Genomic DNA, 27356 nt, shown 5'->3' on the forward strand with positions numbered 1-27356 from the left:
TTTAACCCCTTAAGCCCCGAGGGTGGTTTGCACGTTAATGACCGGGCCAATTTTTACAATTCTGACCACTGTCCCTTTATGAGGTTATAACTCTGGAACGCTTCAACGGATCTTGGCGATTCTGACATTGTTTTCTCGTGACATATTGTACTTCATGTTAGTGGTAAAATTTCTTCGATATAACTTGCGTTTATTTGTGAAAAAAACGAATATTTGGCGAAAATTTTGAAAATTTCGCAATTTTCCAACTTTGAATTTTTATGCCCTTAAATCACAGACATATGTCACACAAAATACTTAATAAATAACATTTCCCACATGTCTACTTTACATCAGCACAATTTTGGAACCAACATTTTTTTTTGTGACGGAGTTATAAGCGTTAAAAGTTGACCAGCAATTTCTCATTTTTACAACACCATTTTTTTTTTAGGGACCACATCTCATTTGAAGTCATTTTGACGGGTCTATATGATAGAAAATACCCAAGTGTGACACCATTCTAAAAACTGCACCCCTCAAGGTACTCAAAACCACTTTCAAGAAGTTTATTAACCCTTCAGGTGTTTCACAGGAATTTTTGGAATGTTTAAATAAAAATGAACATTTAACTTTTTTTCACACAAAATTTATTTCAGCTCCAATTTGTTTTATTTTACCAAGGGTAACAGGAGAAAATAGACCCCAAAAGTTGTTGTACAATTTGTCCTGAGTACGCTGATACCCCATATGTGGGGGTAAACCACAGTTTGGGCGCATGGCAGAGCTTGGAAGCAAAGGAGCGCCATTTGACTTTTCAATGCAAAATTGACTGGAATTGAGATGGGACGCCATGTTGCATTTGGAGAGCCCCTGATGTGCCTAAACATTGAAACCCCCCACAAGTGACACCATTTTGGAAAGTAGACCCCCTAAGGAACTTATCTAGATGTGTGGTGAGCACTTTGACCCAACAAGTGCTTTACAGAAGTTTATAATGCAGAGCCGTAAAAATAAAAAAATCATATTTTTTCACAAAAATTATCTTTTCACCCCCAATTTTTTATTTTCCCAAGGGTGAGAGAAGAAATTGGACCCCAAAAATTGTTGTGCAATTTGTCCTGAGTACGCTGATACCCCATATGTGGGTGTAAACCATTGTTTGGGCGCAGGGCAGAGCTCAGAAGGGAAGGAGCGCCATTTGACTCTTCAATGCAAAATTGACTGGAATTGAGATGGGACGCCATGTTGCGTTTGGAGAGCCCCTAATGTGCCTAAACATTGAAACCCCCCACGAGTGACACCATTTTGGAAAGTAGACCCCTTAAGGAACTTATCTAGATGTGTGTTGAGCACTTTGACCCAACAAGTGCTTCACAGAAGTTTATAATGCAGAGCCGTAAAAATAAAAAATCATATTTTTTCACAAAAATGATCTTTTCACCCCCATTTTTTTATTTCCCCAAGGGTAAGAGAAGAAATTAGACCACAAAAGTTGTTGTGCAATTTGTCCTGAGTACGACGATACCCCATATGTGGGTGTAAACCATTGTTTGGGCGCATAGCAGAGCTCAGAAGGGAAGAAGCGCTATTTTACTTTTCAATGCAAAATTGACTGGAATTAAGATGGGATGCCATGTTGCGTTTGGAGAGCCCCTGATGTGCCTAAACATTAAACCCCCCCACAAGTGACACCATTTTGGAAAGTAGACCCCCTAAGGAACTTATCTAGATGTGTTTTGAGAGCTTTGAACCCCCAAGTGTTTCACTACAGTTTATAACGCAGAGCCGTGAAAATAAAAATTATTTTTTTTTTCACAAAAATGATTTTTTAGCCCCCAGTTTTGTATTTTCACAAGGGTATCAGGATAAATTGGACCCTAAAAGTTGTTGTCCAATTTGTCCTGAGTACGCTGATACCCCCTATGTGGGGGGGAACCACTGTTTGGGCGCATGACAGAGCTCGGAAGGGAAGGAGCGCCATTTGGAATGCAGACTTAAATGGATTGGTCTGCAGGCGTCACGTTGCATTTGCAGAGCCCCTGATGTACCCAAATAGTACAAACCCCCCACAAGTGACCCCATATTGGAAACTAGACCTCCCAAGGAACTTATCTAGATGTGTTGTGAGAACTTTGAACCCCCAAGTGTTTCACTACAGTTTACAACGCAGAGCCGTGAAAATAAAACATATTTTTTTTCCCACAAAAATGATTTTTAGCCCCCCAAATTTTTATTTTCCCAAGGATAACAAGAGAACTTGGACCCCAGAAGTTGTTGTTCAATTTGTCCCTAGTACGCTGATACCCCATATGTTGGGGTAAACCCCTTTTTGGACGCACGGGAGAGCTCGGAAGGGAAGGAGCACTGTTTTACTTTTTCAACGCAGAATTGGCTGGAATTGAGATTGGACGCCATGTCGCGGTTGGAGAGCCCCTGATGTGCCTGAACAGTGGAAACTCCCCAATTCTACCTGAAACCCTACCCCTAACCGTTTACTGAACATTTTCTGACAGTCATAAGTGCCACGTATATAAGTGCCACGTACTTAAGTGCCACGTACTTAAGTGCCACGTACTTAAGTGCCACGTACTTAAGTGCCACGTACTTAAGTGCCACGTACTTAAGTGCCACGTACTTAAGTGCCACGTACTTAAGTGCCACGTACTTAAGTGCCACGTACTTAAGTGCCACGTACTTAAGTGCCACGTACTTAAGTGCCACGTACTTAAGTGCCACGTACTTAAGTGCCACGTACTTAAGTGCCACGTACTTAAGTGCCACGTACTTAAGTGCCACGTACTTAAGTGCCACGTACTTAAGTGCCACGTACTTAAGTGCCACGTACTTAAGTGCCACGTACTTAAGTGCCACGTACTTAAGTGCCACGTACTTAAGTGCCACGTACTTAAGTGCCACGTACTTAAGTGCCACGTACTTAAGTGCCACGTACTTAAGTGCCACGTACTTAAGTGCCACGTACTTAAGTGCCACGTACTTAAGTGCCACGTACTTAAGTGCCACGTATTTCAGGCACTGAAAAATACGTGGCACGTAAATACTTCAGTGCCACGATATTTCAGTGCCACGTATTTCAGTGCCACGTATTTCAGGCACTGAAAAATACGTGGCACGTAAATACGTGGCACGTAAATACGTGGCACTTAAATACGTGGCCACTGAAATATCGTGGCACTTAAATACGTGGCCACTGAAATATCGTGGCACTTATATACGTATATAAACGTATATTTCAGTGCCACGTATTTCAGGTTAGGGGTAGGGTTAGGGTTTTTTGTTTTTTTTCTTGTTTTCTTGTGTTTTTCTATAAAAACGCATGCGTTTTACCGCGTTTACATGCATTTTTTCACACATGCGGTTTTTTTAAAAAACGCATGCAGATAAAAACGCAAGTGTGAAACCAGACTAAAAGACGCTTTTTATAGCAAAAAAGTTTTTGCGTCTCCACATTTTGAGACCTATAATTTTTCCACATTTTGGTCCACAGAGGCATGTGAGGTCTTGTTTTTTGCGAGACGAGTTGACGTTTTTATTGGTAACATTTTCGGACACGTGACCATTTTTTATCACTTTTTATTCCGATTTTTGTAAGGCAGAATAACCAAAAACCAGCTATTCATGAATTTCTTTTGGGAGAGGCGTTTATACCGTTCTGCGCTTGGTAAAATTGATAAAGCAGTTTTATTCGTCGGGTCAGTACGATTACAGCGATACCTCATTTATATCATTTTTTTATGTTTTGACGCTTTTATACGATAAAAACTATTTTATAGAAAAAATAATTATTTTGGCATCGCTTTATTCTGAGGACTATAACTTTTTTATTTTTTTGCTGATGATGCTGTATGGCGGCTCGTTTTTTGCGGGACAAGATGACGTTTTCAGCGGTAACATGGTTATTTATATCCGTCTTTTTGATCGCGTGTTATTCCACTTTTTGTTCGGCGGTATGGTAATAAAGCGTTTTTTTGCCTCGTTTTTTTTTTTTTTTTCTTACGGTGTTTACTGAAGGGGTTAACTAGTGGGCCAGTTTTATAGGTTGGGTCGTTACGGACGCGGCGATACTAAATATGTGTACTTTTATTGTTTTTGTTTGTTTTTTTTAGATAAAGAAATGTATTTATGGGAATAATATTTTTTTTTTTATTATTTATTTAGGAATTATTATTTTTTTTTTTTACACATGTGGAAATTTTTTTTTTTTACTTTGTCCCAGGGGGGGACATCACAGATCGCAGATCTGATAGTGTGCACAGCACTCTATCAGATCTGCGATCATACTTTCATCGGAGCAGGCTGCAGCTTTCATCTGCAGCCTGCTCCGACCCGGAAGTGCTCCCTGTAGGACCCGGATACAGCCCCTCGGCCATTTTGTATCCGGGGCCTGCAGGGAGAAGACGTTCGGTACGAGGTGAGTACATCACCTTGTACCGATCGTCTCAGGGAAGCCCGCAGGGAGCCCCCTCCCTGCGCGATGCTTCCCTGTACCGCCGGTACACCGCGATCATGTTTGATCGCGGTGTGCCGGGGGTTAATGTGCCGGGGGCGGTCCGTGACCGCTCCTGGCACATAGTGCCGGATGTCAGCTGCGATATGCAGCCGACACCCGGCCGCGATCGGCCGCGCTCCCCCTGTGAGCGCGGCCGATCGCGTATGACGTACTATCCCGTCACCGGGAATTAAGGCCCACCCCACCTCGACGGTATAGTACGTCATATGGGATTAAGGGGTTAAAGGGAATCTGTCACCCCACAAATCGTATATGAGATAAGGCCACTGGCATCAGGGGCTTAACTACAGCATTCTGTAATGCTGTAGATAAGCCCTGATGTAACCTGAAAGGTAAGAAAAACAGGTTATATTATACTCACCCAGGGGCGGTCCGGGTCTGATGGGCGTCGCGGTCCGGTCCGGGGCTTCCCATCTTCATACGATCACATCCTCTTCTTGTCTTCACGCTGTGGCTCCGGCGCAGGCGTACTTTGTCTTTGTCTGCAGCAAAGTACTGCAGTGCGCAGGTGCCTGGCCGCTCTGACCTTTCCCGGTGCCTGCACACTGCAGTACTTTGCTCTGCCCTCAACAGGGCAGATAAGTACCCCTGCACCGGAGCCACGGCAGGAAAAAAAAAGAGGACGTCATCCTATGAAGATGGGAGGAGCCGGACCAGACCGCGACACCCATAGGACCCGGACCGCCCCTGGGTGAGTATAATATAACCTGTTTTTCTTACCTTTCAGGTTACATCGAGGGCTTATCTACAGCATTACAGAATGGATTTTTGGGGTGACTGGTTCCCTTTAATGGGATTTTCCCGCAAGTTGATTTTAATCAATAGATTGTGGAATAATAATAACTTCCACAATTGGATGCTGCTAAAAAAAAAATGTTCCTGTGCTGAGATAATCTTACACATGTGCCCCTGCTGTGTACTGTGTAATGGCCGTGTCTGACCATACAGGAACATGGTCTGATCATACCACAGCTCCTGGGCAGGGGTGGAAGCAAAAGGGAGGATACAGAGAGCATGGGATGGGATCACCGCTGATTGTTTTTGTGAGGTAAAGCATTTCCCTTCCTGTTTTTAAACAATCAGCTGCGATCCCATCCCATGCTCTCTGTATCCTCCCTTTTGCTTCCTCCCCTGCCCTGGAGCTGTGGTATGATCAGACCATGTTCCTGCACAGATTAGCAATATATTAATTAGGCACATGTTAGACAAAGTCCACACAGAAGTGGATAATCCATATATATATATATTTGTATGGCCAATAGTTGTCACTCCACAAGCATATTAGTAGCAATAAGAGAGCAGGCATGTAGTCATGAACAAAGATGATAAAAGACCAATAATGTGCAGATATCCTGGAGGTGAATGATAGTGCAATCAGTATAATTAAATCTACCAAGGGCAGATAATTGATAGTCCAAATTAAACATAATAGTGCTAGGCTAAAGCTGCCCAAATGGTTGCCATAATCCTAAGCGCGACGCATTGCTCAGAAGAGTGTCAAAGAAAGTGCTTGTGCATAGTAAAAAGGTAGATTAAATTATTATTACCCATGTTGGCAAGTCAGAGGTCCCCAGGACCTGAAAAGAACCGTGAAAAAAAGAAAATCAAGCAACCACAAAACATCACATTTATTAGTAGACTAAAATACAAAAGGGAAAAAAACATAAGTGGATGCGTTTCAAGCTACACTAGCTCTTAATCATGACGACCATGATGTTGTCATGATTAGGAGCTAGTGTAGCTCGAAATGCATCGACCGTTGTCATGTTTTAATCTACTAATAAATGTGATGTTTCATGACTTTTGCGCTTGCTGGATTTTCCCTTTTTTTTTTTTTTTTTTTTTTTTTTCAGGAAACCAGCCTGAAGTCTCCGTGCACCGCACAATTATTCTGGGAATTTCTCATCTCGGTCAGCTGATGGTTGCTCCATTGTGTTTTTCTACCTGAAAAGAATCCCAATGCGCGATCGTCACGTGTATAGTATATTGCTTCTTCGAGGGGATGTTCCTTCACAGTCAGACACAGCAGGGAACATTTGTGAGAGTATCTCTGTACAGGAACATTGAATTTTAAACACGTCCAATTGTGGAAATGTATTATTATTCCAAGATGTATTGAGTAAAATTAGTTTTAAAATTAATTTTATTCATGGCAAAAAACCCTTTAAGTCTGTTCTACATAGACATTGTATCAGAATGAGTGCACATTAGCCTCTCTCTGCCCTGACTTAGGCTATGTGCACACGTAGGAAATGTGGTGCAGAATTTTCTGCACTAAATCTGCATCTGCAGATTTGATGCAGTTTCTGTGCAGTTTCTATGCAGTTTTTATGCAGTTTCTATGCAGTTTCTGTGCAGTTTCTATGCAGATTCTATGCAGATTCTATGCAGTTTCTGCGCAGATTCTATGCAGATTCTATGCAGTTTCTGCGCAGATTCTATGCAGTTTCTGTGCAGTTTCTGTGCAGTACAATGTAAATCAATGGGAAAAAAAAAAGCTGTGCACATGGTGCAGAAAAATCTGCAGCAGAAACGCTGCAGAACTGCACAAAAGAAGCGACGTGCACTTCTTTGAAATCTGCAGCGTTTCTGCGCAGATTTTTCTGCACCATGTGCACAGCTTTTTTTTTTTCCCATTGATTTACATTGTACTGTAAATCACAGTGCAGTTCTGCAGCGTTTCTGCAGCAGAAAAATCTGCTGCAGTTCTGCACCAATTCTGCACTAAATCTGCATCGTGTGCACATACCCTTATAGTCTCAAAGCAGTCCGAAACAGAACTGTCATGCCTTTGAGGATAAAATATGTACAGCTATTGTAGTGACTTTATCTGCATGTAAACTGCCCACAATCTGCCTCCATTTAAATGGAAAGTTTGTGTAGCCCTTCCTATGACGGCAGATCTTTTGGAGAATGGGAATAATCTCAGTTAGGACCTGCTGCAGTTCCAATTGCAAATTAGTGGTGTAAACCATGGGGCCATTCTCAGATTTCTGCTGGAGAAATACGCTGTGTGAACATTCCCTTAGGGTGTGCTTCCACAGTCAGGAAACGCTGTGTGTGACGCTGCGTAGAGTCGCAGCGTCAAACACGCAGCATCCAGATGTTACAGCATAGTGGAGGGGATTTCCTGAAATCCTGTCTCCACTATGCGTTAAAACACGCCTGCGGCAGACCCGCGTAAACGGACATGCGGGGCGCGTCTTTTCAGAACGCAGCATGTCTGTTTACAATGCGGTGACGCTCCCTCGCCGCACCGTAAATTTCCCATAGACAATCATTAGATGCGGTAAAACCGCATCTGATGATTAATCACATGCGTACTAACTGCGTAAACACAGCTTACTATGCATGTCTACTAATTTAAATAGGGTCTTACCTGTCCCACCGCCGGAAGTGCGCGTCCACTGCAGGTCTAGCCATAGCTTGGCTTACCATGAGAACGGCCGTGCACGTGACCGGGGATTATCTCCGGTCACTAGGCTGGTTCTCACGGTCAGCTGATTGTGAGAACACTGCAGTGGAGGTGATCACTGGAGAGTTATCTCCGGCGGTCATCTACAGGCTCTGCTAAGTCTGGATTGTAAATATACAAGAAAAACAGCCGCACTCAAGTCTTTGCGTTTACGTAGAAAATAGTTGCATTTTATTCATGTGCACAGGCACCACCAGATAATATATAAAGAAAAAAACGGATGATTGCGGACAACAGGGTTAACGTTTCGACCAGGCACGGTCTTTCTCAAAACCTCACTGTAAAAAGAATATATGGTATAAGTGTGCTGTACAATTATACACGTGCAAGAAGAGGTGAAAATACAATTAAGCATGAAGAGGAAAACAACCAAACAAAACAACTTCCAATAAACATATAATATACAAAATATACAGCTCAAAAAATATTGAAGAAGGACTCATCCTAGTCCGAAGGCAATTAGTCATAACACGTTTAAGGTCTCGTGAAGCCAGGATAAAGTAAGGACCACTTCAAAGCACGTATTTTATGCTGGGGCAAAATTAAATCCTAGTTATAAGTAGACACCAGTAAACAGGTAAAATAGACCAAGTCGCCACATACTGTACTGACCTTGTGTAAGAGGAGTGAATGAGAAAATAAGGGTATAGGAGGAGAGTCCCAGAGAACTAGGGAGAGAGAGGAGAAGACATAGTTAAATATATTAAATACGCTGATCAAGTAAGGGAGGCACAGGTCATGAGTTGGTAAAGACACCGTAGTTTTACCTGCTCAAGGTAGATTTCAAAGGTAAGGTGTCCGTCTCATTGGTGATGCAGTGGCTAATGTGCACAGAGTTGGCGCTTTAAATAGGGCGCCAATGAACTGACATCAGGTGGATGTCGGCGCGCAGCGCAGTACATGAAAACTCTTTATCTTTCTCACTACCACCTTTTGGTAAGTTGTTCATGACTACAAGTTTTTTTTTCTCTATTTTTATTTTCATTTTCATTTTATTTTTCAATTTTTTTATATTTTTTTAATTTTTCTTTTCTTTTTATTTTTCTTTTATTTTTTATTTTTTTCTTTCTTTATAAAATCCTATTTTTTCATATTAATTTTCTATTTCATTTCTTCGCTGTTTATTTTTTTCTATTTTTATTTGCTAAATTTTTCCATCTCATTTTTTTCATTTCATTTTATTTCTTTTTCCGGTTCTATAGTTCTGCTTATTTTTCTCCATTTTCTTCGCAGCAACATTATGAGCTCCCCGCTATAAAACAGTATCTGTGGTACTCTCATTTTTTCTGTATTTTTCTGTTTTATTATTTATTTTTTTCATCCATAACTAGTCTCTATTTTGTCCTTCCATACTCCTTCCCTCTGATTATTCCCCCTTCCCCTTCTTTCCTTATTTTTCCTCCTTATTTTTCATATGCACTGATCGCCATATCTACTATAGCCAGCTCATAGCAGTCCAGCCTTCCCTCTTGCCGCTTACAGTGGTGCGCACACAACGTAAAAGCGTCTGTGATATCCTCCTACACAAGCGCTATTAAGTCCGGCCACTCAGATCGCACTGCGCATGCTCCGGCCCCCTTACTCTTATTGCGCAACCGCGATACATGTCCTCGGCCCCAGCATCCATGGCGCATGCGCCATCAGTGGAGCGCACCCAACACTGCGGTGCAGACCTTCTTTTCGTCCCACAGAGCTGCGCGCCGACATCCACCTGATGTCAGTTCATTGGCGCCCTATTTAAAGCGCCAACTCTGTGCACATTAGCCACTGCATCACCAATGAGACGGACACCTTACCTTTGAAATCTACCTTGAGCAGGTAAAACTACGGTGTCTTTACCAACTCATGACCTGTGCCTCCCTTACTTGATCAGCGTATTTAATATATTTAACTATGTCTTCTCCTCTCTCTCCCTAGTTCTCTGGGACTCTCCTCCTATACCCTTATTTTCTCATTCACTCCTCTTACACAAGATCAGTACAGTATGTGGCGACTTGGTCTATTTTACCTGTTTACTGGTGTCTACTTATAACTAGGATTTAATTTTGCCCCAGCATAAAATACGTGCTTTGAAGTGGTCCTTACTTTATCCTGGCTTCACGAGACCTTAAACGTGTTATGACTAATTGCCTTCGGACTAGGATGAGTCCTTCAATATTTTTTGAGCTGTATATTTTGTATATTATATGTTTATTGGAAGTTGTTTTGTTTGGTTGTTTTCCTCTTCATGCTTAATTGTATTTTCACCTCTTCTTGCACGTGTATAATTGTACAGCACACTTATACCATATATTCTTTTTACAGTGAGGTTTTGAGAAAGACCGTACCTGGTCGAAACGTTAACCCTGTTGTCCGCAATCATCCGTTTTTTTCTTTATATATGATCTGGTGGTGCCTGTGCACATGAATAAAAAGCAACTATTTTCTACATAAACGCAAAGACTTGAGTGCGGCTGTTTTTCTTGTATATTTGACTTTGGATGTCCAGCCAGCACCTCCCTTTCTGAACTCTACAGTGTGCACATCATATCTCCCTCTGCAAGTCTGGATGTCCGGCATCCAGATGTAGTAGAGCTGGACTCGTCATGGGACACTCGTTATTAAGGACTACGTTGGAGACAGGGAGTATACTGTTAGTTGCTTTTTAGTTTTTTCCAGGAGAACGAGGGCGTTGAAGGAATGAGCATACAATAAAGATATCAAAACTGTGGTGTTTTATTTCATTAAAATGCTTTATTCTGCATGTGTGTGTTTTATTAACCTTTTCACAACTATAGAATTAGTAATGGTAGGTATCTTATTTATGCCTCTCCATTACTAAGCCAGCTTAATGTCACCTTACAAAGGTGACATTAACCCCTTATTACCCAATATGCCACCGCTACAGGGCAGTGTGAAGAGAGGCAAAGCACCGGAAATGGTGCATCTTACAGATGCGCACTTGAATGGTATAAGTTGAATGTAGCTGGTCAGATATGACATCATTTGAAGTGACATCTGTTAAGCGTATCATCAGAAATATACCAGAAATTGGGGGTGCGTGTCCTAGCTGGCCATGTGAGCGGTTGCTTAGTAGAGAGCTCCCGCTGCCATTATTGCTCTAATCCTGTGCAGACGCCGCTGTCTCTGTAAAGTGATATATTTGCTGGCTGAAGGTCTCAGGAGCGCTGGAGCACCGCGGGGAGGTTTGGTGGAGGAAGAAATGACCTGGAGACAGCAGAACGATGGGGGGGGCTGGAGTGGCTGGTGCATTCCAAGATGGCGCGACGGCCAGGGAAGAATCTGATAAGGCTAACTCTGCATGTCAGATACTTGGAGGCTGCTGCTAAATTGAGAATGTTTGCCCGGGCGGATGATGTAGAGGAGCTAAGCTGTCTGCTGAAGATAGATCTGAAGGGGAGGAGGAGGATGAAGAAACGACTGCAGAAGGAAAGGCTGAGGTACAGAAGGTGGAGGGAGACGGCATGCCTGCTGCAGCAGGAGGGAAGCCGACCCTAAAGGATGTATTTATACTTTTGTCCTCATGTAATCAGTCCCTAAATGACTTGACCCTTCAGATGAAGGAGGTTAAAGGGGAGATTGTACAGATAAAGGCTGCCATACAGGAAATGGATAACCGCATGAGAGAGGTGGAAGGGAGGGTGAGCACTGCAGAGGACAATGTTGCAAAAGACAGAGAAAAAGTTTGCTCAAAAGGTATCAGAACTAGCGGCAAAAAATCAGGATCTGGAAAATCAAACCAGAAGAAATAACCTCCGAATAGTGGGTCTGCCTGAAAAATCTGAGGGGAGAAATCCTACTGAATATATTGAAAACTGGCTGAGGGAAAAGATTAGGGTCGAGGCTCTGACAAAAGTTTTTGCAGTTAAAAGAGCTCACAGGGTTCCACCGCAGCCCCCTCCCCCCGGAGCTAATCCCCTACCATGTTGGCCAAGATATTAAACTATAGAGCCAGAGAAATAGAGGATCTCACGGTTGGAGGACAGAGAATTGCCATTTATCCGGATTACTCTGCTGCGGTCCAGAAACAGAGAATGCAGTTTACTGGTGTCAAGAGACGTCTGAGAGAGTTGGGGGTGCAATACTCCATGTTTTTTCCGTCGAGACCAAGAGTGGTGGCTTTTAATAGAGTTAATTTTTTTCCTAACACCAGAGGACACTACCCAGAGGATTGATATTAATGCTAAGAAAATACAAGCTAAAGGAGACTGAGAACTCGTTGAGATATGGATATGGGATATTGGTTTCTCTTTGAAAGAGGAGAATTGGGTTCATTACATACTTTTTTACTGCTTGTATTCTTTTCAATTATGAAAGAGTTGAGTTTAGCCATTCTGGTTCTTTGGCCAGACAATGCTGCAATAGATAATAAGGAGGGCAGAGGAGTGCTTTAGAAAAAGGTGTTCTGCGAATGTGTATTATACCTCTGTACTTTATTCATCTAAAACATTTCAAAACATAGAACAAAGAGTTGTGACCTTAATGGTGGCGGGAGGGGGAAGGAGAAAGTAATCCAAGGGAGAGTGTCTCTAATGGGCAGAGGAGCCCCACTCTCGATGAGAGGAAAAAGCTTTAGTTGGGGGGGTGGGTAGGGATGGGAGTTCAAAGGGTAGAGGGAGGGGTTAGACAGCTCAGGCCAAGAAATAAGGTTACTCTGAAGGTTGATGAGAGGTATGACGGAGGACCGTATTAAAATATTGAGTTGGAATATAAGAGGCCTAGCGGATAAAACCAGTTGGGCGGCGGTTTTACAGTATGCTCGTGATCAAAGGGCCTCATTGATATGTCAGCTTGAAGCACATTTAGTGCGTGAGAGGGTTGATATCTTGTCTAGGCTCTGGATACAGAAGGCATATCACTCTACTTTCTCTACGTACTCAAGGGGAGTGTCAGTACTGATTCCTACGGGGGGTGCGATTTGAGGAGATGGTGTATGTTGATGTGGATGGTCAATATGTGGTGGTGAAATGTAAATTGCTTGGGGTGCTGCTGTGTGTAGTGGCTATTATATTCCACCTCCCTATTCCAGTAAGAAAATTAGAGAAGTGTTGGAGCTGGTGGGGCGAGGGGTCCCAATACCACTTCTAATCATTGGAGACCTCAATAATATATTTGACTTCTGGGATAGGAACAAAAACTTACAGAATAGGTCTCAAGGTCATACTACTACTTTTGGTACATATGTTCAGGAAATTGGCATGATTGATCTGTGGAGGGTGCGACACGTTGGGATGAGGGGGTATTCTTGCTACTCACTGGCCCATGATACCTTATCTAGAATAGATATGGCTCTTGGAAATGAAATGTTAGATACAATGGTAGGAGACGTGAGATACCTGTCACTGGTATTTTCGGATCATAATCCGATTGAGGTGGAGCTGTGGCCGATGGGGGCGCGGGCCGGGTGCAGGGGAGAGTGGAAAATTCACCCTAACTGGTTGCGCAGTATTGATATAGACCACATACAGCGGGAGATAGAAGGTTTTTTTTTTAGTTTAATGATGGGAGTGCTGATATACCCACTATTTGGGAGACTATGAAAACGTATCTGAGGGGATTGCTGTTTAGAGATATTAGTAGATGTAAGCGGCGGGCAAAACAGGCGGAAAGAACGGCAAGTGAGAGGCTGAGAGTAGCGGAGGATGAAATTATTGCTCTGGGTACCCCTGAGGCTGAGAAATGGTTAAAAGAAGCTCAATAAAATGGATAAAATTAGCTTTTTATCAGGAGGGGGAGGTGGTAGGTCATATGCTGTAGCTGGTGGCTTCTGCTCAGAGGAGTACATCATTTGTGCATTCATTGGTTTCAGCAAACGGTGCGAAGGTGCTGGAGACTTCTGAGATCTTGGAGGTCTTCACGGACTTCTATGCGGATTTGTACTTCTCACGGGTGGATGCATCGGGGGACTTGAGTTGCCTAAACTGAGTGAGGATGACAGGGAAAGTTTGGAGGCACCTATTACGGATGAGGAATTGAGCCGGGCATTAAGGTCAGTGGCAAGGGGTAAGGCGCCAGGAGCAAGATATGGAGGAAGTGTTGATGCCCAGATTAACAGTGGTCTTGAAGGAGGATAAGAGTAGGGAAATCCTGCCAGCCTCCATGAGGGAAGCCATAATAGTGGTAATCCCGAAGGAGGATAAAGACTTACGATATCCTGAGTCATACCGACCAATTTCTTTGCTTACAACAGATGTTAAGCTTCTGGCCGGGGTGTTGGCAACCAGACTGTCAGGTGTTATCTCTAAATTAATACATCCGAATCAGTCAGGCTTTATGCCCGACAGGTCTACGGCAATTAACTTAAGAGGGCTTTTTATGAATGTACAGCTGGGTGCTGATAACTGTGGCCAGAGAGTTATTGCATCCTTAGACGCCCATACAGTTTTCGACAGTGTAGAATGGGGGTATTTGTAGCAGGTGTTACACTGTTTGGGTTTTGGTCCACAATTTGTGTCCTGGGTCAAACTGCTGTATGCGCAGCCAGTGGCTAGAGTTATGGTGAATGGAGAGTTTTCTCGTACGATTAAGTTACATAGAGGGACGCGACAGGGGTGTCCACTCTCCCCTCTCCTGTTTGCTTTGGCTGTTAAGCCGTTGGCCGCCAAGATTAGGCAGTCTGCTGAAGTATCCTGAGGGATCCACATATTTCATTGGGAAATGCTATTCGGCTTATTGAAAGATTTGGAGCATTGTCGGGGTTGAGGATAAATTGGAATAAATCAACTCTGTTTAAGGTAGATGACATAGGGGATGAGATGGGAGATGTTGCGGAGGGAGGCAGACTTAAAGTGGCTGATCAATTCAAATATTTGGGGATATGGATCTCTCTGCCGATTTACAAATTACTTGCATAAGAATTTGAATCCCGTGTTGGGGATTCTTAAGGCAAAAGTAGGGGCATGGTCTAAATTGCACTTGTCAGTGGTGGGCTGAGACCTTATTTAAAATGATTTTCATGCCTAAGATACTGTATGTTTGCCATAACTCATCTATTTGGATACCACGTGGGAATTTTAAGCTGAATAACTCCTTATTTAGGAATTTGGTGTGGGGAAAGCAGCGTCCCCGTATTACGTTGGAGACGCTTCAGAGACCTACGGATGAAGGAGGTTTGGCTTTGACTAACCCTGAAATATACTTCCTGGTAGCTCAGTGCCAGCACTTAAAGGGCTTGGGAGCATGAGGCGTCTTCCAGCGTGGTACAACAGCTGATAAGGTGACGACAAGATATCCTGCGGTACAGTGCTTGGAAGATGGGTCTCTGGGGGCACTTGGGAAAATGTATCCTACGCTATTCCTGATATATAAATTATGGGGAAGAGTTAGACAAATTCGTGGAGTCACCTGTCTTACCAGGTTCTCCCTGCTGTGGTTTAATAACAATTTGCCGGAGAATACCTTCAATATGTGAAACTTATTACTCTAGAAAAGGGGGTTTACCAGAAAAGAGGGAAAGTGGAGTTTTATGATAAACTGTGGACTCCTTGGCTGAAATTGGGGTAGGGGAGGGATGAGGGAAGAACGTTCTGTGAAGTTTTTTCCTGTTGGAATGTTTCTTTATAAGGGGACAGTAGGAGTCATCACATAATACTAAAGTATATGACGGTATACAATATGCTAAGGGAAGAGCATGAACTGTGTAAATGTGGAGAAGGGGGGAGGGGGGTTTGGTAATGTTGGGATATATTGCCGGGGGGGGGGGGGGGGGGGAAATATTTTCAAAATCCCTGTATTGTTGTAAAATATTTATTGTGATTTTATACTTAATCTATTTGAGTTTTAAAAAAAAGAAATATACCGGAAATCGGCCAGACGATGAGACTAATCACTCTTCTTCTTCTAATTTTACTTGCCTTTCTTTTCTTTCCCTGCTCTTTAATCATGCGCTCATTTGCCCTCACTGTTTTTGCTCCACTAATCCTCACTCTCCTTCGCTATCCCCAAACCCCTGCACCCTCGAACCAAATAACTATCTCCCCATCTCTCTTACCCCCCCCCCCCCCCCCCCACACACACACACACCTTGCTTCATCTGCAGACCTGCTCCTTAACCTCAGACCTCTCCTACCAAAATATAATATAAGCCGATCACTCTCCTTCACCCACCTGCTTTCCCTCTCTGCTCCTTCTCGCTGCTGGCGACATATGCCCCAATCCTGGCCCCCCTGCCTCATATTTCCCACTAATCATCACCCCTATCCTTCTCGCACTAAGAGAAACTACCGCAATCCCTCACACTTAAAATCTGTGTCACTGACCCCCACGCCCCTGCTTCCTCTCTCTGGGGCACTTTGGAATACCCGCTCCGTCTGCGACAAGCTCCCCGATCTCTTTACTTCCCGCAACCTTTCCTTCCTGGCCCTCACTGAGACCTGGCTGACGCCCGATGACCCGACCTCCGCTGCTGCACTGAGTTACGGTGGCCTCCAACTTACCCAGACTCCTCGCTCTGGCAACAGACATGGCGGAGGAGTGGGTTTCCTTCTTTCTAAAAACTGCTCCTTCAACCCTATCCAACCCCCACCCTCCCTTATCCTCCCTTCTTTCGAGGTTCACTCTGTCCGTATCTACTCTCCCTCTAATCTCCAAATGGCTGTCATATACAGACCACCGGGCTCAGCCACTGCCTTCATTGACCAATTCTCCACCTGGCTCCTTCAGTTTCTCTCTGCTGACATCCCCATCATCATCATGGGTGACTCTAATATCCCTACTGACACCTGCCATCCAGCAGCCTCCAAACTCCTGTCCCTTACCTCATCCTTTAGACTTACTCAGTGGTCCTCCACAGCCACCCACACAGACGGACATACACTAGACCTCATTTTCACCCTCCCCTGTTGCCGATCTAATCTCACAACCTTTCCCTTCCCCCTATCTGACTACCATCTACTCACCTTCTCATCCTTGTCCTCCTCAGCGGCCCCCCACGTCCAGCCACTAGCACATCCCCGCAGAAACCTCGCTCATCTAGTCTTAAGACTCTGACTCTCTTCTACCTCTGCCCGCCATACCTTCACTCCACGACACGGACAGCGCCACCGCTTTCTATAACGCCACCCTCACATCAGCCATAGATTCAGTCGCCCCTCTCATGCATGGCAAAGTGCGACAAATCAATAGGCAACCATGGCATAACAATCTCACCAAAAAACTTAGACAAGCATCCAGGGTCGCGGAGTGGCATTGGAAGAAAACACGCCTGCCAGACGACTTCACTGCTTTCAAACAAGCTACACTGCCCTCAAATTAGCCCTCACCTCTGCTAAACAGAGCTATTTCACAAACCATGTATCTTCATTATCTTACAACCCAAAACAACTGTTCAGCACATTCAACTCTCTCCACCGCCACCTCCAACTCCCCTCCTCTCTTCCGAGGACTTTGCTACCTACTTCAAAAATAAGATCGACCAAACAAGGCAAACCTTTACTGCTCCACCAGCCCAACATCACTGAATGAGCGCTTACTCACCTCCTTTCCAAATCACACCTCACCACCTGTGCACTTGACCCCATCCCTTCCCACCTGCTCCCCAACCTCACTAACACGCTCATTCCAGCCCATATCTTCAACCTATCGCTATCTTCTGCTATCTTCCCCTCCGCCTTCAAACATGCCACCATCACACCCATCCTCAAAAAAACAAACCTTGACCCAGCTGCTATGTCCAGCTATCGCCCTATATCACTGCTCCCGTTTGTTTCAAAACTCCTTGAGCAGCATGTCCATGCTCAACTTTCCTCACACCTCTCATCTAACTCTCTCCTTGACAACCTTCAGTCTGGCTTCTGCCCCCAGTACTCCACCGAAACTGTCCTGACCAAAATTACTAATGACTTACAGCCAAAGCCAACAGACAGTTCTCCATCCTCCTCCTTCTCGACCTGTCCTCTGCCTTTGACACAGTCGACCACTGCCTACTGCTACAGATCTATTATGGTCAATGGCATCACGCTCTCTCCCGCACCTGTAATCCGCTGCCTCGGAGTAACTCTCAACTCTGCCCTGTCCTTCAAACCGCACATACAAACTCTTGCCATCTTATGTCGCCTCCAGCTTAAAAACATTGCCAGAATCCATCCCTTCCTGAATCTACTAAAACTCTTGTGCATGCAATCATCCTCTCCCGCCACGACTACTGCAACACCCTCCTCTGTGGCCTCCCCGCTAACTCTTGCACCACTCCAGTCTGTCCTCAACTCTGCTGCTCACCTAATCCACCTCTCTCCTCGCTATTCCAGTTTCTCCCCTCTGCAAATCCCTCCACTGGCTCTTAATTCCCCAACAAATCCAGTTCAAACTACTAACACTGATCTACAAAGCCATCCACAACCAGTCCCCTCCCTATATCTCTGAAATAATCTCCCAATATCTTCCTTCACTCAATCTTCGATCCTCCCAAGACCTCCTACTCTCCACCACACTTGTTCGTTCCTCACACAACCGACTCCAAGATTTCTTCCGAATATCCCCCATCCTCTGGAATTCCATGCCTCAACGCGTCCGATTATCCTCCTTCCTCGGATCCTTCAGACGGAATTTGAAACCCATCTCTTCAGGAAAGCTTACAGCCTTCAATAACCTCTCTGCTGCCTCACCACCACCAGAGCTGCTGCACCCCCGACCTTCTGTCTCTTCCTGATTATCCCATAGAATGTTAAGTCCATAAGGACAGGGTCCTCTGCCCTCTGTACCAGTCTGTCATTGTAAATTTGTTTACTGTAAACGATATCTATAACTCTGTATGTAACCCCTTTCTCATGTACAGCACCATGGAACTAATGGTGCTATATAAATTAATAATAATAATGCACCATCTCTGGGGCAGCTGGGAGCTGGTATTTGTAGCGGGGGGTGGCCAATATCCATGGTCCCTTCCTAGGCTATGAATATCAGCCCGCAGCTGTCTGCATAGCCTTTCTGGCTATAAATTATAGGAGGACCCGCCTATTTTAATAGCCAGTGAAGGCTAAATATACAGCTACGGGCTGATATTCATAGCCTGGGAAACTCCATGGGTATTAACCCCTTCCCAGGCTACAAACATCGGTCCCCCAGTTGCTGGCTTTCCCTCTCTGGCGCAGAAAATTGCGTGGGGGCCCACGCCATTTTTTTTTTTTTTTTACATTAAACAGATACTGCGTTTAAGGCTGGGGTCACACTTGTGAGAAGCTCGCACGAGTCTCTTGCCTCAATACCCAGCACTGCCGCCGGCAGTTGGGACCGTAGCGTTCAGCTGCATAGAAATACATGCAGCCTCACAGTGCCAGCGGCAGTGCCGGGTATTGAGGTGCGAGACTCATGCGAGTTTCTTACAAGGGTGACCCCGTCCTAACACAGATTTCGTGTGTGTCTTTATTTAAGGCTGGGATCACACATGCGAGAAACTCTGACTAGTCTCACATCTTATTTATTATGTTTATTACTAATCATCGGGCTTGGAATTATCTATAGATCTAACTATCGATATAGCTATCGATAGATATATCTATAGATAGATATATCGATAGATACGATAGGTAGATAGATCAATAGATAGGTAGATGGATCTATCCATCTATCGATGGATGGATGGATGGATCGGTGGATTGATCGATGGATGGATGGATCGATAGATCTATAAGAGGAAGAAAATTAGAGCAGCACAAAGAAAGAGTTTGGGTGCAGAGCCCCCAGGCAAATACCAAACCTCAGTTATAAAAATCCCGAAAAATTGGAGGCAGCACACCGTTTGTAGTGAAAAAAAGCTATTTAATCAGCCCAGAAGGCGACGTTTCGGTCCCAACAGGAACCTTTCTCAATAGAGAGAGAGCTATAGATAGATCGATAGATGGATCTATAGAAGGATCTATAGATAGATAGATAGATAGATAGATCCATAGAGAGATGGATGGATAGATAGATAGATAGATAAATCTATAGGTAGATGGATCGAGAGGTAGATGGGTCGATGGATAGATGGATGGGTCGATGGATGGATCGATAGATGGATGGATGGGTCGATAGATGGCTGGATGGATAGGTGGATGGATCAAAAGATGGATGGATGGATCGAAAGATAGATGGATGGGTCGATAGATGGATGGATCAATAGATAGATGGGTGGATGGATGGATCGAAAGATAGATGGATGGATCAATAGATGGATGGATGGATGGATGGGTCGATAGATGGATGGATCGAAGGATGGATTGAAAGATGGATGGATCGAAGGATGGATGGATGGATTATTATTATTATTTATTTATTGTTATAGCGCCATTTATTCCATGGCGCTTTACAAGTGAGGAGGGGTATACATAATAAAAACAAGTACAATAATCTTGAACAATACAAGTCATAACTGGTACAGTAGGAGAGAGGACCCTGCCCGCGAAGGCTCACAATCTACAAGGGATGGGTGAGAATACAGTAGGTGAGGGTAGAGCTGGTCATGCAGCGGTTTGGTCGATCGGTGGTTACTGCAGGTTGTAGGCTTGTCGGAAGAGGTGAGTCTTCATGGATCGAAATTACCTCAGTTCGTTTTTTGTGTATTTTTTATTTAGCTTACAAAAACACACAAATCCGCGTGTCAAAACACATCAAAAACGCAGGTGACCTGCCAGTGACCTCAGGTGCAGATTTGGTGCATATTTTACCTGAGCAAATCCTGATGCAATCCTGACCGTAGAAACATACCCTTACAGTACTGTTCGCCACACACAATGGTGACTATCCTCATTCGTAGACCACAAGCAGAGATCTTTAAAGGAAAGGTGCCGCATTTTATTTTGTTTATATAAACAATTATTTTTAATACAAAATTATTTTTCATACAAATTTCCTTTTTTTTAACTTTAACATTTTTTTTATTATTAATTTTTTTTTCAGCCACTGGGCGCCGCCATTTTGCTTTGCAGGAGTGTAAGTGAAGCTGCACGACACTTACACTCTGCAATTACGGCAGCCCTGTGCATAGAGATCTGCGGTCGGCTCCCGACACTATACCTAGCATTATAAGCTGCTCTCTGCTCTGGCCACGCCCCCTGAGCCGTCCACAGCAGAGGCAGGAGATCGGCGCCATCTTCCTGGAGCTCACACTGCAGCGGTGAGCTCCAGCTCCCAGGATGATCGCAGGAGCCCTGCAGTTATAGGAGGAGGAGGAGACCAAGGACTGGAGGGAGAAGACTCAGCAGGGAGCCGTGAAGTAAGTATCAGTGGGGAGGGGGAGAGGGAATCTAATCCTATCCCTTGTGGTGCTGACTCTGAGCAGTTTATCTCCTCCCATGTGTGTTACTGTCTGCTGAGCTGTGTATCTAATCCTCTCCTGTGTGATACTGACTGAGCTGTGTATCTAATCCTATCCTGTGTGATACTGACTGAGCCATGTATCTAATCCTCTCCTGTGTGATACTGTCTGCTGAGCCATGCATCTAATCCTATCCTGTGTGATACTGTGCTGAGCCTTGTATCTAATCCTACCCTGTGTGATACTGTGCTGAGCCGTGTATCTAATCCTCTACTATGGGATACTGTGTGCTGAGCCATGTATCTAATCCTATCCTGTGTGATACTGACTGAGCTGTGTATCTAATCCTCTCCTGTGTGATACTGTCTGCTGAGCCATGTATCTAATCCTATCCTGTGTGATACTGTCTGCTGAGCCGTGTATCTAATCCTCTACTATGGGATACTGTGTGCTGAGCCATGTATCTAATCCTCTCCTGTGTGATACTGTCTGCTGAGCCGTGTATCTAATCCTATCCTGTGTGATACTGTCTGCTGAGCCGTGTATCTAATACTATCCTGTGTGATACTGTCTGCTGAGCCATGTATCTAATCCTATCCTGTGTGATACTGTCTGCTGAGCCGTGTATTTAATACTATCCTGTGTGATACTGTCTGCTGAGCCATGTATCTAATCCTATCCTATGTGATACTGTGCTGAGCCTTGTATCTAATCCTATCCTGTATGATACTGTCTGCTGAGCTGTGTATCTAATACTGTCCTGTGTGATACTGACTGCTGAGCTGTGTATCTAATCCTCTCCTATGCAGTCATCTCCCCCGTTATGTGTGATCTATATGGCGGTATTATGTGTGATCTATATGGCGGTATTATGTGTGATCTATATGGCGGTATTATGTGAGATCTATATGGCGTCGTTATGTGAGAAGTATATGGCGTCGTTATGTGAGAAGTATATGGCGGTATTATGTGTGATGTATATGGCGGTATTATGTGTGATCTATATGGCGATATGTGAGAACACTGGTGGTATTATGTGAGATCTATATGACGGTATTGTGTGAAGTATATTGCGGTATTGTGTGCTCTGTATTATGTGTGCTCTATATGGCGGTATGCTCTATATGGCGGTATTGTGTGCTCTGTATGGCGGTATTATGTGAGATCTATATGGCGGTATGCTCTATATGGCGGTATTATGTGTGCTCTATATGGTGGTATTATGTGTGCTCTATATGGCGGTATTATGTGAGATCTATATGGCGTCGTTATGTGAGAAGTATATGGCGGTACTATGTGATGTATATGTCGGTATTATGTTTGATGTATATGGCGGTATTATGTGTGATCTATATGGCGATATGTGAGAACACTGGTGGTATTATGTGAGATCTATATGACGGTATTATGTGAAGTATATGGCGGTATTGTGTGCTCTGTATTATGTGTGCTCTATATGGCGGTATTATGTGAGAACACTCTGGCGTCGTTATTTGCAATCTATATGATGGTATTATGTGAGAACTATAGGACAGTATTATGTGTGCTCTATAAGGCGGTATTGTGTGCTCTATATGGCGGTATTATGTGTGCTCTATATGGCAGTATTATGTGTGATCTATAAGGCAGTATTATGTAACACTATGGAAGTATTATCTGCAGAAAGGGGACCCAATCTAGGGTGGTTCCGGTTGAGCAGCTGCACGCGGGTCTGGGGTAATAGAGGGGGCAGCATGACCTCCAGTTAGGTGCAGTCAGGGCTGGTGAGGCAGCTGAAGAGAGGGGTCTCATTTTTATTGTTACTATATGGCTACATTTCCCCCCAGCGTCACCCCGGATTGCACCTGTCGCCTCGCTTTCACACATCGCCAGGACAGGATCTGAGGAGGGGAATGGGGTCTTTGCATGCAAAGTCTGGATCAGAACAGGCCATCAATCAGCAGAAATGTTTCCTGGATTTCTGAGGAGACGGTCCATCCATGTGTATAAAAGACAGCGCTCTATGTACAATCCCTGGCTGCTCCGCACACCGAACAGGGTGCCCCCCATAGACCAGCACACTGCTCTCCTGAAATACTCTGTGCTGCTGTCACCCTGCTCCCTCCACCACATATCTCCCAGAATCCTTGCTGCCTGCCATCTTCGGTGACTGTCTACTTGTCAGTATAACTTTGCAGTCACCAACAAAATGGCTGCACACTGTGTTCCTGAATCCTCTCATGCCCTAGCAAACACCAGAAGGAGAGGAGTGACATCACACACGTCAGCAGACTCCGCCCAATATTACTGCAGTGCAGTAATGTGAGCTAGTTGTACACTAGGTTTTTGTGAAATTTCATTAGCTGCTCCCCCTAGTGTTTAAAAGTGGAAATGCCAAACCTTTTAAAATTATTTTTCATATCTTACTAAATTAAAAACAAATGATAATATTTTTTAAGAAAATGTAAACATTAATTCTTTACATTTTTTTCAATCGCTGGAAATTTTTTTTTTTTTTTTATGGCACCTTCCCTTTAACACCCTTAGATGGTGTCTGACGAGGGCCGGGGTTTCAAATGTTATAGGTCTGTTAGTTTTTTAAGAAAATGAAACATGGCAACTTGGTGTAGTCTGATCCTGCTGTAATGCTTCTTTTATCTGACACCCACTTATCTACGGGACAAGAACGGGCACACCAAAGTTTGGCTGTCTGTTACTATGGAGATACATTAGTTTCTACAGTTTCTCTGTAGAATAAAGGATATTTCTAACCAACACTTATTGAAAGGTTGCGTCCGTTTTCGTTTTGGATACATTGGAGCAATAGAAAAAAACTGTCCGCAAATGTTGACCTGGCCTTTCAAAGGGTTTACATGTACCTCCTCACTCCAATACTGTGACTGGTTACAACAAATTCAGGGTTGGTGAACAGAACATCTGAATTTTACTTACTCTTTCCATATTGTATGTTATTTCAGGGAGTTGGGCGAAAGTTAATGGAGCGTCAAGGCTGGACTGATGGAGCAGGACTCGGTTCTAGTGGAGCAGGAATGCCAGAGGCATTGGAGAATGAAGGACAGCATCCTAAATGCAAATATGGCTTGGGGTAAGGGCCTAGTTTAGTACAGTAATAGATGTATCCCTTGCGCTGCTTATCCTGGTTTCCCACTTCTGTTATTCTGTAATAATTTGTTTACAACAGTTGGCTGATTTTTAGTTTACAATTACTGTTTTTCTAGGTACCATGGAGAAAAATTGTCAACTTTTTGTCCAAAACCGAAGAAACCAAGATATTACATATCTACAGCGTACGATGCACCTCGACAGGAAGATCTGGGTGACGAGTTATTGCAACGTCAGCCTTCTACGGCTCTGAAACACCACAACTATAAGACAAGCACTCTTTAGAAGTTAATGGACAATGAATAGACTTTCCAATAAAGACTGAAGCCAGAATAACCTCTTTCAGATGGCCACCTTAAACTGGAGTATTGTAGGGTTTGAACAGTGCCTTGTTTAAAGGGAACCTGTCACCTCAAATTGGCGGGATATTTAAATAAGTTTTTACGGATCCGATGCGCAAGCGCAGTATGCTTTGCCCAACTGTGGGCAAAGCCGAAAAGCATTACTGTGCATGCACCCGTGCACTATGTCCCGCAACACAGTGAAATACTTCCAGGACATAGTGCGCGGGCACATGTGCAGTAATACTTTTCGGCTTTGCCCACAGTTGGGCAAAGCCTACTGCACGTGCGCGACCGAAGATTCCATGCGCACGCGCCAACTATGGCGCACACGTACTCTAATTCACTAACCTATTGCGGACAACAGGGACGGACGGGGTGGAGAAATGAAGAGGAAACGCTGCCCATCGGACCGGTAAAAACTCATTTAAATATCCCGCCAATTTGAGGTGACAGTCCCTTTAACGACCGCATATTGTGGTAATAGGTTTGCTGCACTGTTAGACTAAACCCTGCAGAGACATATTGTGCCAATTGGTTAACAGCAACCAGAACCATATGCAATGACCTCAATAGCAGTCTGCTGTGTTCATAAAGAGATTGATCCTTCGTGGTCCCTAAGGCTACTTTTACACTAGCGTCGGGCCGACGTACCGACGCCTGCTGTGAAATTTCTGCAAGACGTTGGCAGCGGATGCAGTTTTACAACGCATCCGCTGCCCTTTCTGCAGTCCGGGAAGGAGGGGGCGGAGTTCTGGCCGCGCATGCGTGGTCGAAAATGGCGGAGACGACGCACACAAAAGTTACATGTAACTTTTTTTGTGCCGACGGTCCGCCACAACACGACACATCCGTCGCACGACGGATGCGACGTGTGGCAATACGTCGCAATGTGTCGCTAATGAAAGTCTATGGGGAAAAAACGCATCCTGCGGGCAACTTTGCAGGATGCGTTTTTTCTCCAAAACGACGCATTGCGACGGACGTCACACAACGCTAGTGTGAAAGTAGCCTTACCTGACACACTGTATATCTGCCTGTAATCACAGTGGCCATCAATCACTGCTGAAGAGGATGTGCTGGGTGCAGAGTCAGACTGGCAGGGTCATAAGTTTGTTGCAGTCAGTCTTGGCTATTAACAAAACACATTATTGGACCATTTAGTCTAATAATACAGCAGAGCTGTACATGAATGGGGCAGCAAATCTTCACCACAGATCCACTTCACATGCTGCCTGGATTTTAACAACGGACACTACTGTTTTTGAGAGATATAATTTTTATAAATGTGTAGTCAGGTAATTTATACAATTTTGTTTGTACATTAGTTTTTTAGAAGATGATACTTAAAGGGTATCTGTCCTAAAGTTTCTGATATCTAATGTGCGAGCAGCATTATGCATTGTGTACACAGAAAGCTGCCTATCAGTGGTGGGGGCAGCGTTATACAGGGCTCAGCATTCAGAGAACTGCTAGAACTGCAGCACATAAAACTGTAATTTTATCAAAATGACAGCAAGCAGCTCAGTAAGTGACACATCGCTGGAATCAGTCTCAGCCCTTACATTATGCTGCTTCTAGTGAAGATCTAGTAGCAGATTTTTTTTTTTTTTTTTTTGTAATTTTCCAAAATCTGTTCATGTCATTAAAATATGTGTATTAATCATAAGCAATCCATATAGTCCTTCCACTCTAATTTACCTGAATGAACCTATGAGTCCTATAACAAGCAATTAAAGTAGTTCTCTGGGATGATCAGTTTCTTAAAACAAAAATATAAATTGGGCAATTTAACCCCTTCCTGACATGACACTTTATTATTGAAAGGGAACCTGTCATTCCCCCCCCCAGGTTTTTTAACTAAAAGAGCCACCTTGTGCAGCACTAATGCTGCATTCTGACAAGGTGGCTCTTTTAGTTATGCTCCTTGCACACGCTGAAATAAACGCTTATAAAATGTGCCCCCTCATACCGTGAAATCGGCAGGGAGGCAGGTCTTTCCTTCCTGATCAGACGCAGCACAGCCGTCATTCATACCCCCTTGGTGCCGGGCGCCGCCTCCTCAGCGTTGTTTGAATCTGTCCCAGAGCCTGCGCTGTTATGTTATCCCTTGGCCATGCGCACTGAGCGCTGCCCGTCTTCTGACATCATTTGGTGTCAGGCTGACTGCGCCTGTGCGGCCGCCCTGCCCGAGATCCCGCCCCGCAGTGTCTTCCGATTTATTTATACTGCGGGGCTGGGATTCATAGGCATGCGCAGTGCATATCTTCGCCTCTCACTCCTCTCCCTCCGCCTTCTTCAGACTGTATAAACACTAGCAGGTTCTTGGATAATCAAGATGTATAAAACGTAACTTTTACTAAAATCACTTAAAAAGTGTAGACATATAGTGCAAACAATAACAAAACACAAAAACAGACAGCCAATAAAATACCTCAGCTGCCCCGATTACACAAACAGAGCCGATTCTGGTCTCTATTTGGTTAGATCAATACGAGAAGACATTGCTCTTAAAGAGTCTACTGTACCAGAGACAACGGGGTCCCCCCCAAATAGATGGTTGATCATGTAGACTCAATAAACTCACAAGCAACAGTGGTGCTTTACCACAGACAAGAGGAAATCAGGTCCTATCCATCAAAAAATGCATAGGTTCTGTACAAATGAGCGATTGCTCACTTGTACAGAACCTATGCC

The 27356-nt window shown here is 44.1% G+C and overlaps 1 protein-coding gene across 1 annotated transcript in view; it reads left to right on the forward strand.

The window, feature by feature from the left end:
• Nucleotides 1–26326, forward strand: part of GPATCH3 (G-patch domain containing 3) — a 74344-nt gene extending 48018 nt beyond the window's left edge. Inside the window, exons 5-6 of the mRNA XM_077295689.1 lie at nt 24174–24301; nt 24435–26326. Of these exons, the coding sequence (XP_077151804.1) occupies nt 24174–24301; nt 24435–24603 (297 nt within the window). The 3' untranslated portion in view covers nt 24604–26326. The remainder of the gene's footprint in view (nt 1–24173; nt 24302–24434) is intronic.
• Nucleotides 26327–27356: the final 1030 nt, after the last annotated feature.

Source organism: Ranitomeya variabilis, chromosome 3, assembly GCF_051348905.1.
Source record: "Ranitomeya variabilis isolate aRanVar5 chromosome 3, aRanVar5.hap1, whole genome shotgun sequence".
NCBI lineage: Eukaryota > Metazoa > Chordata > Amphibia > Anura > Dendrobatidae > Ranitomeya > Ranitomeya variabilis.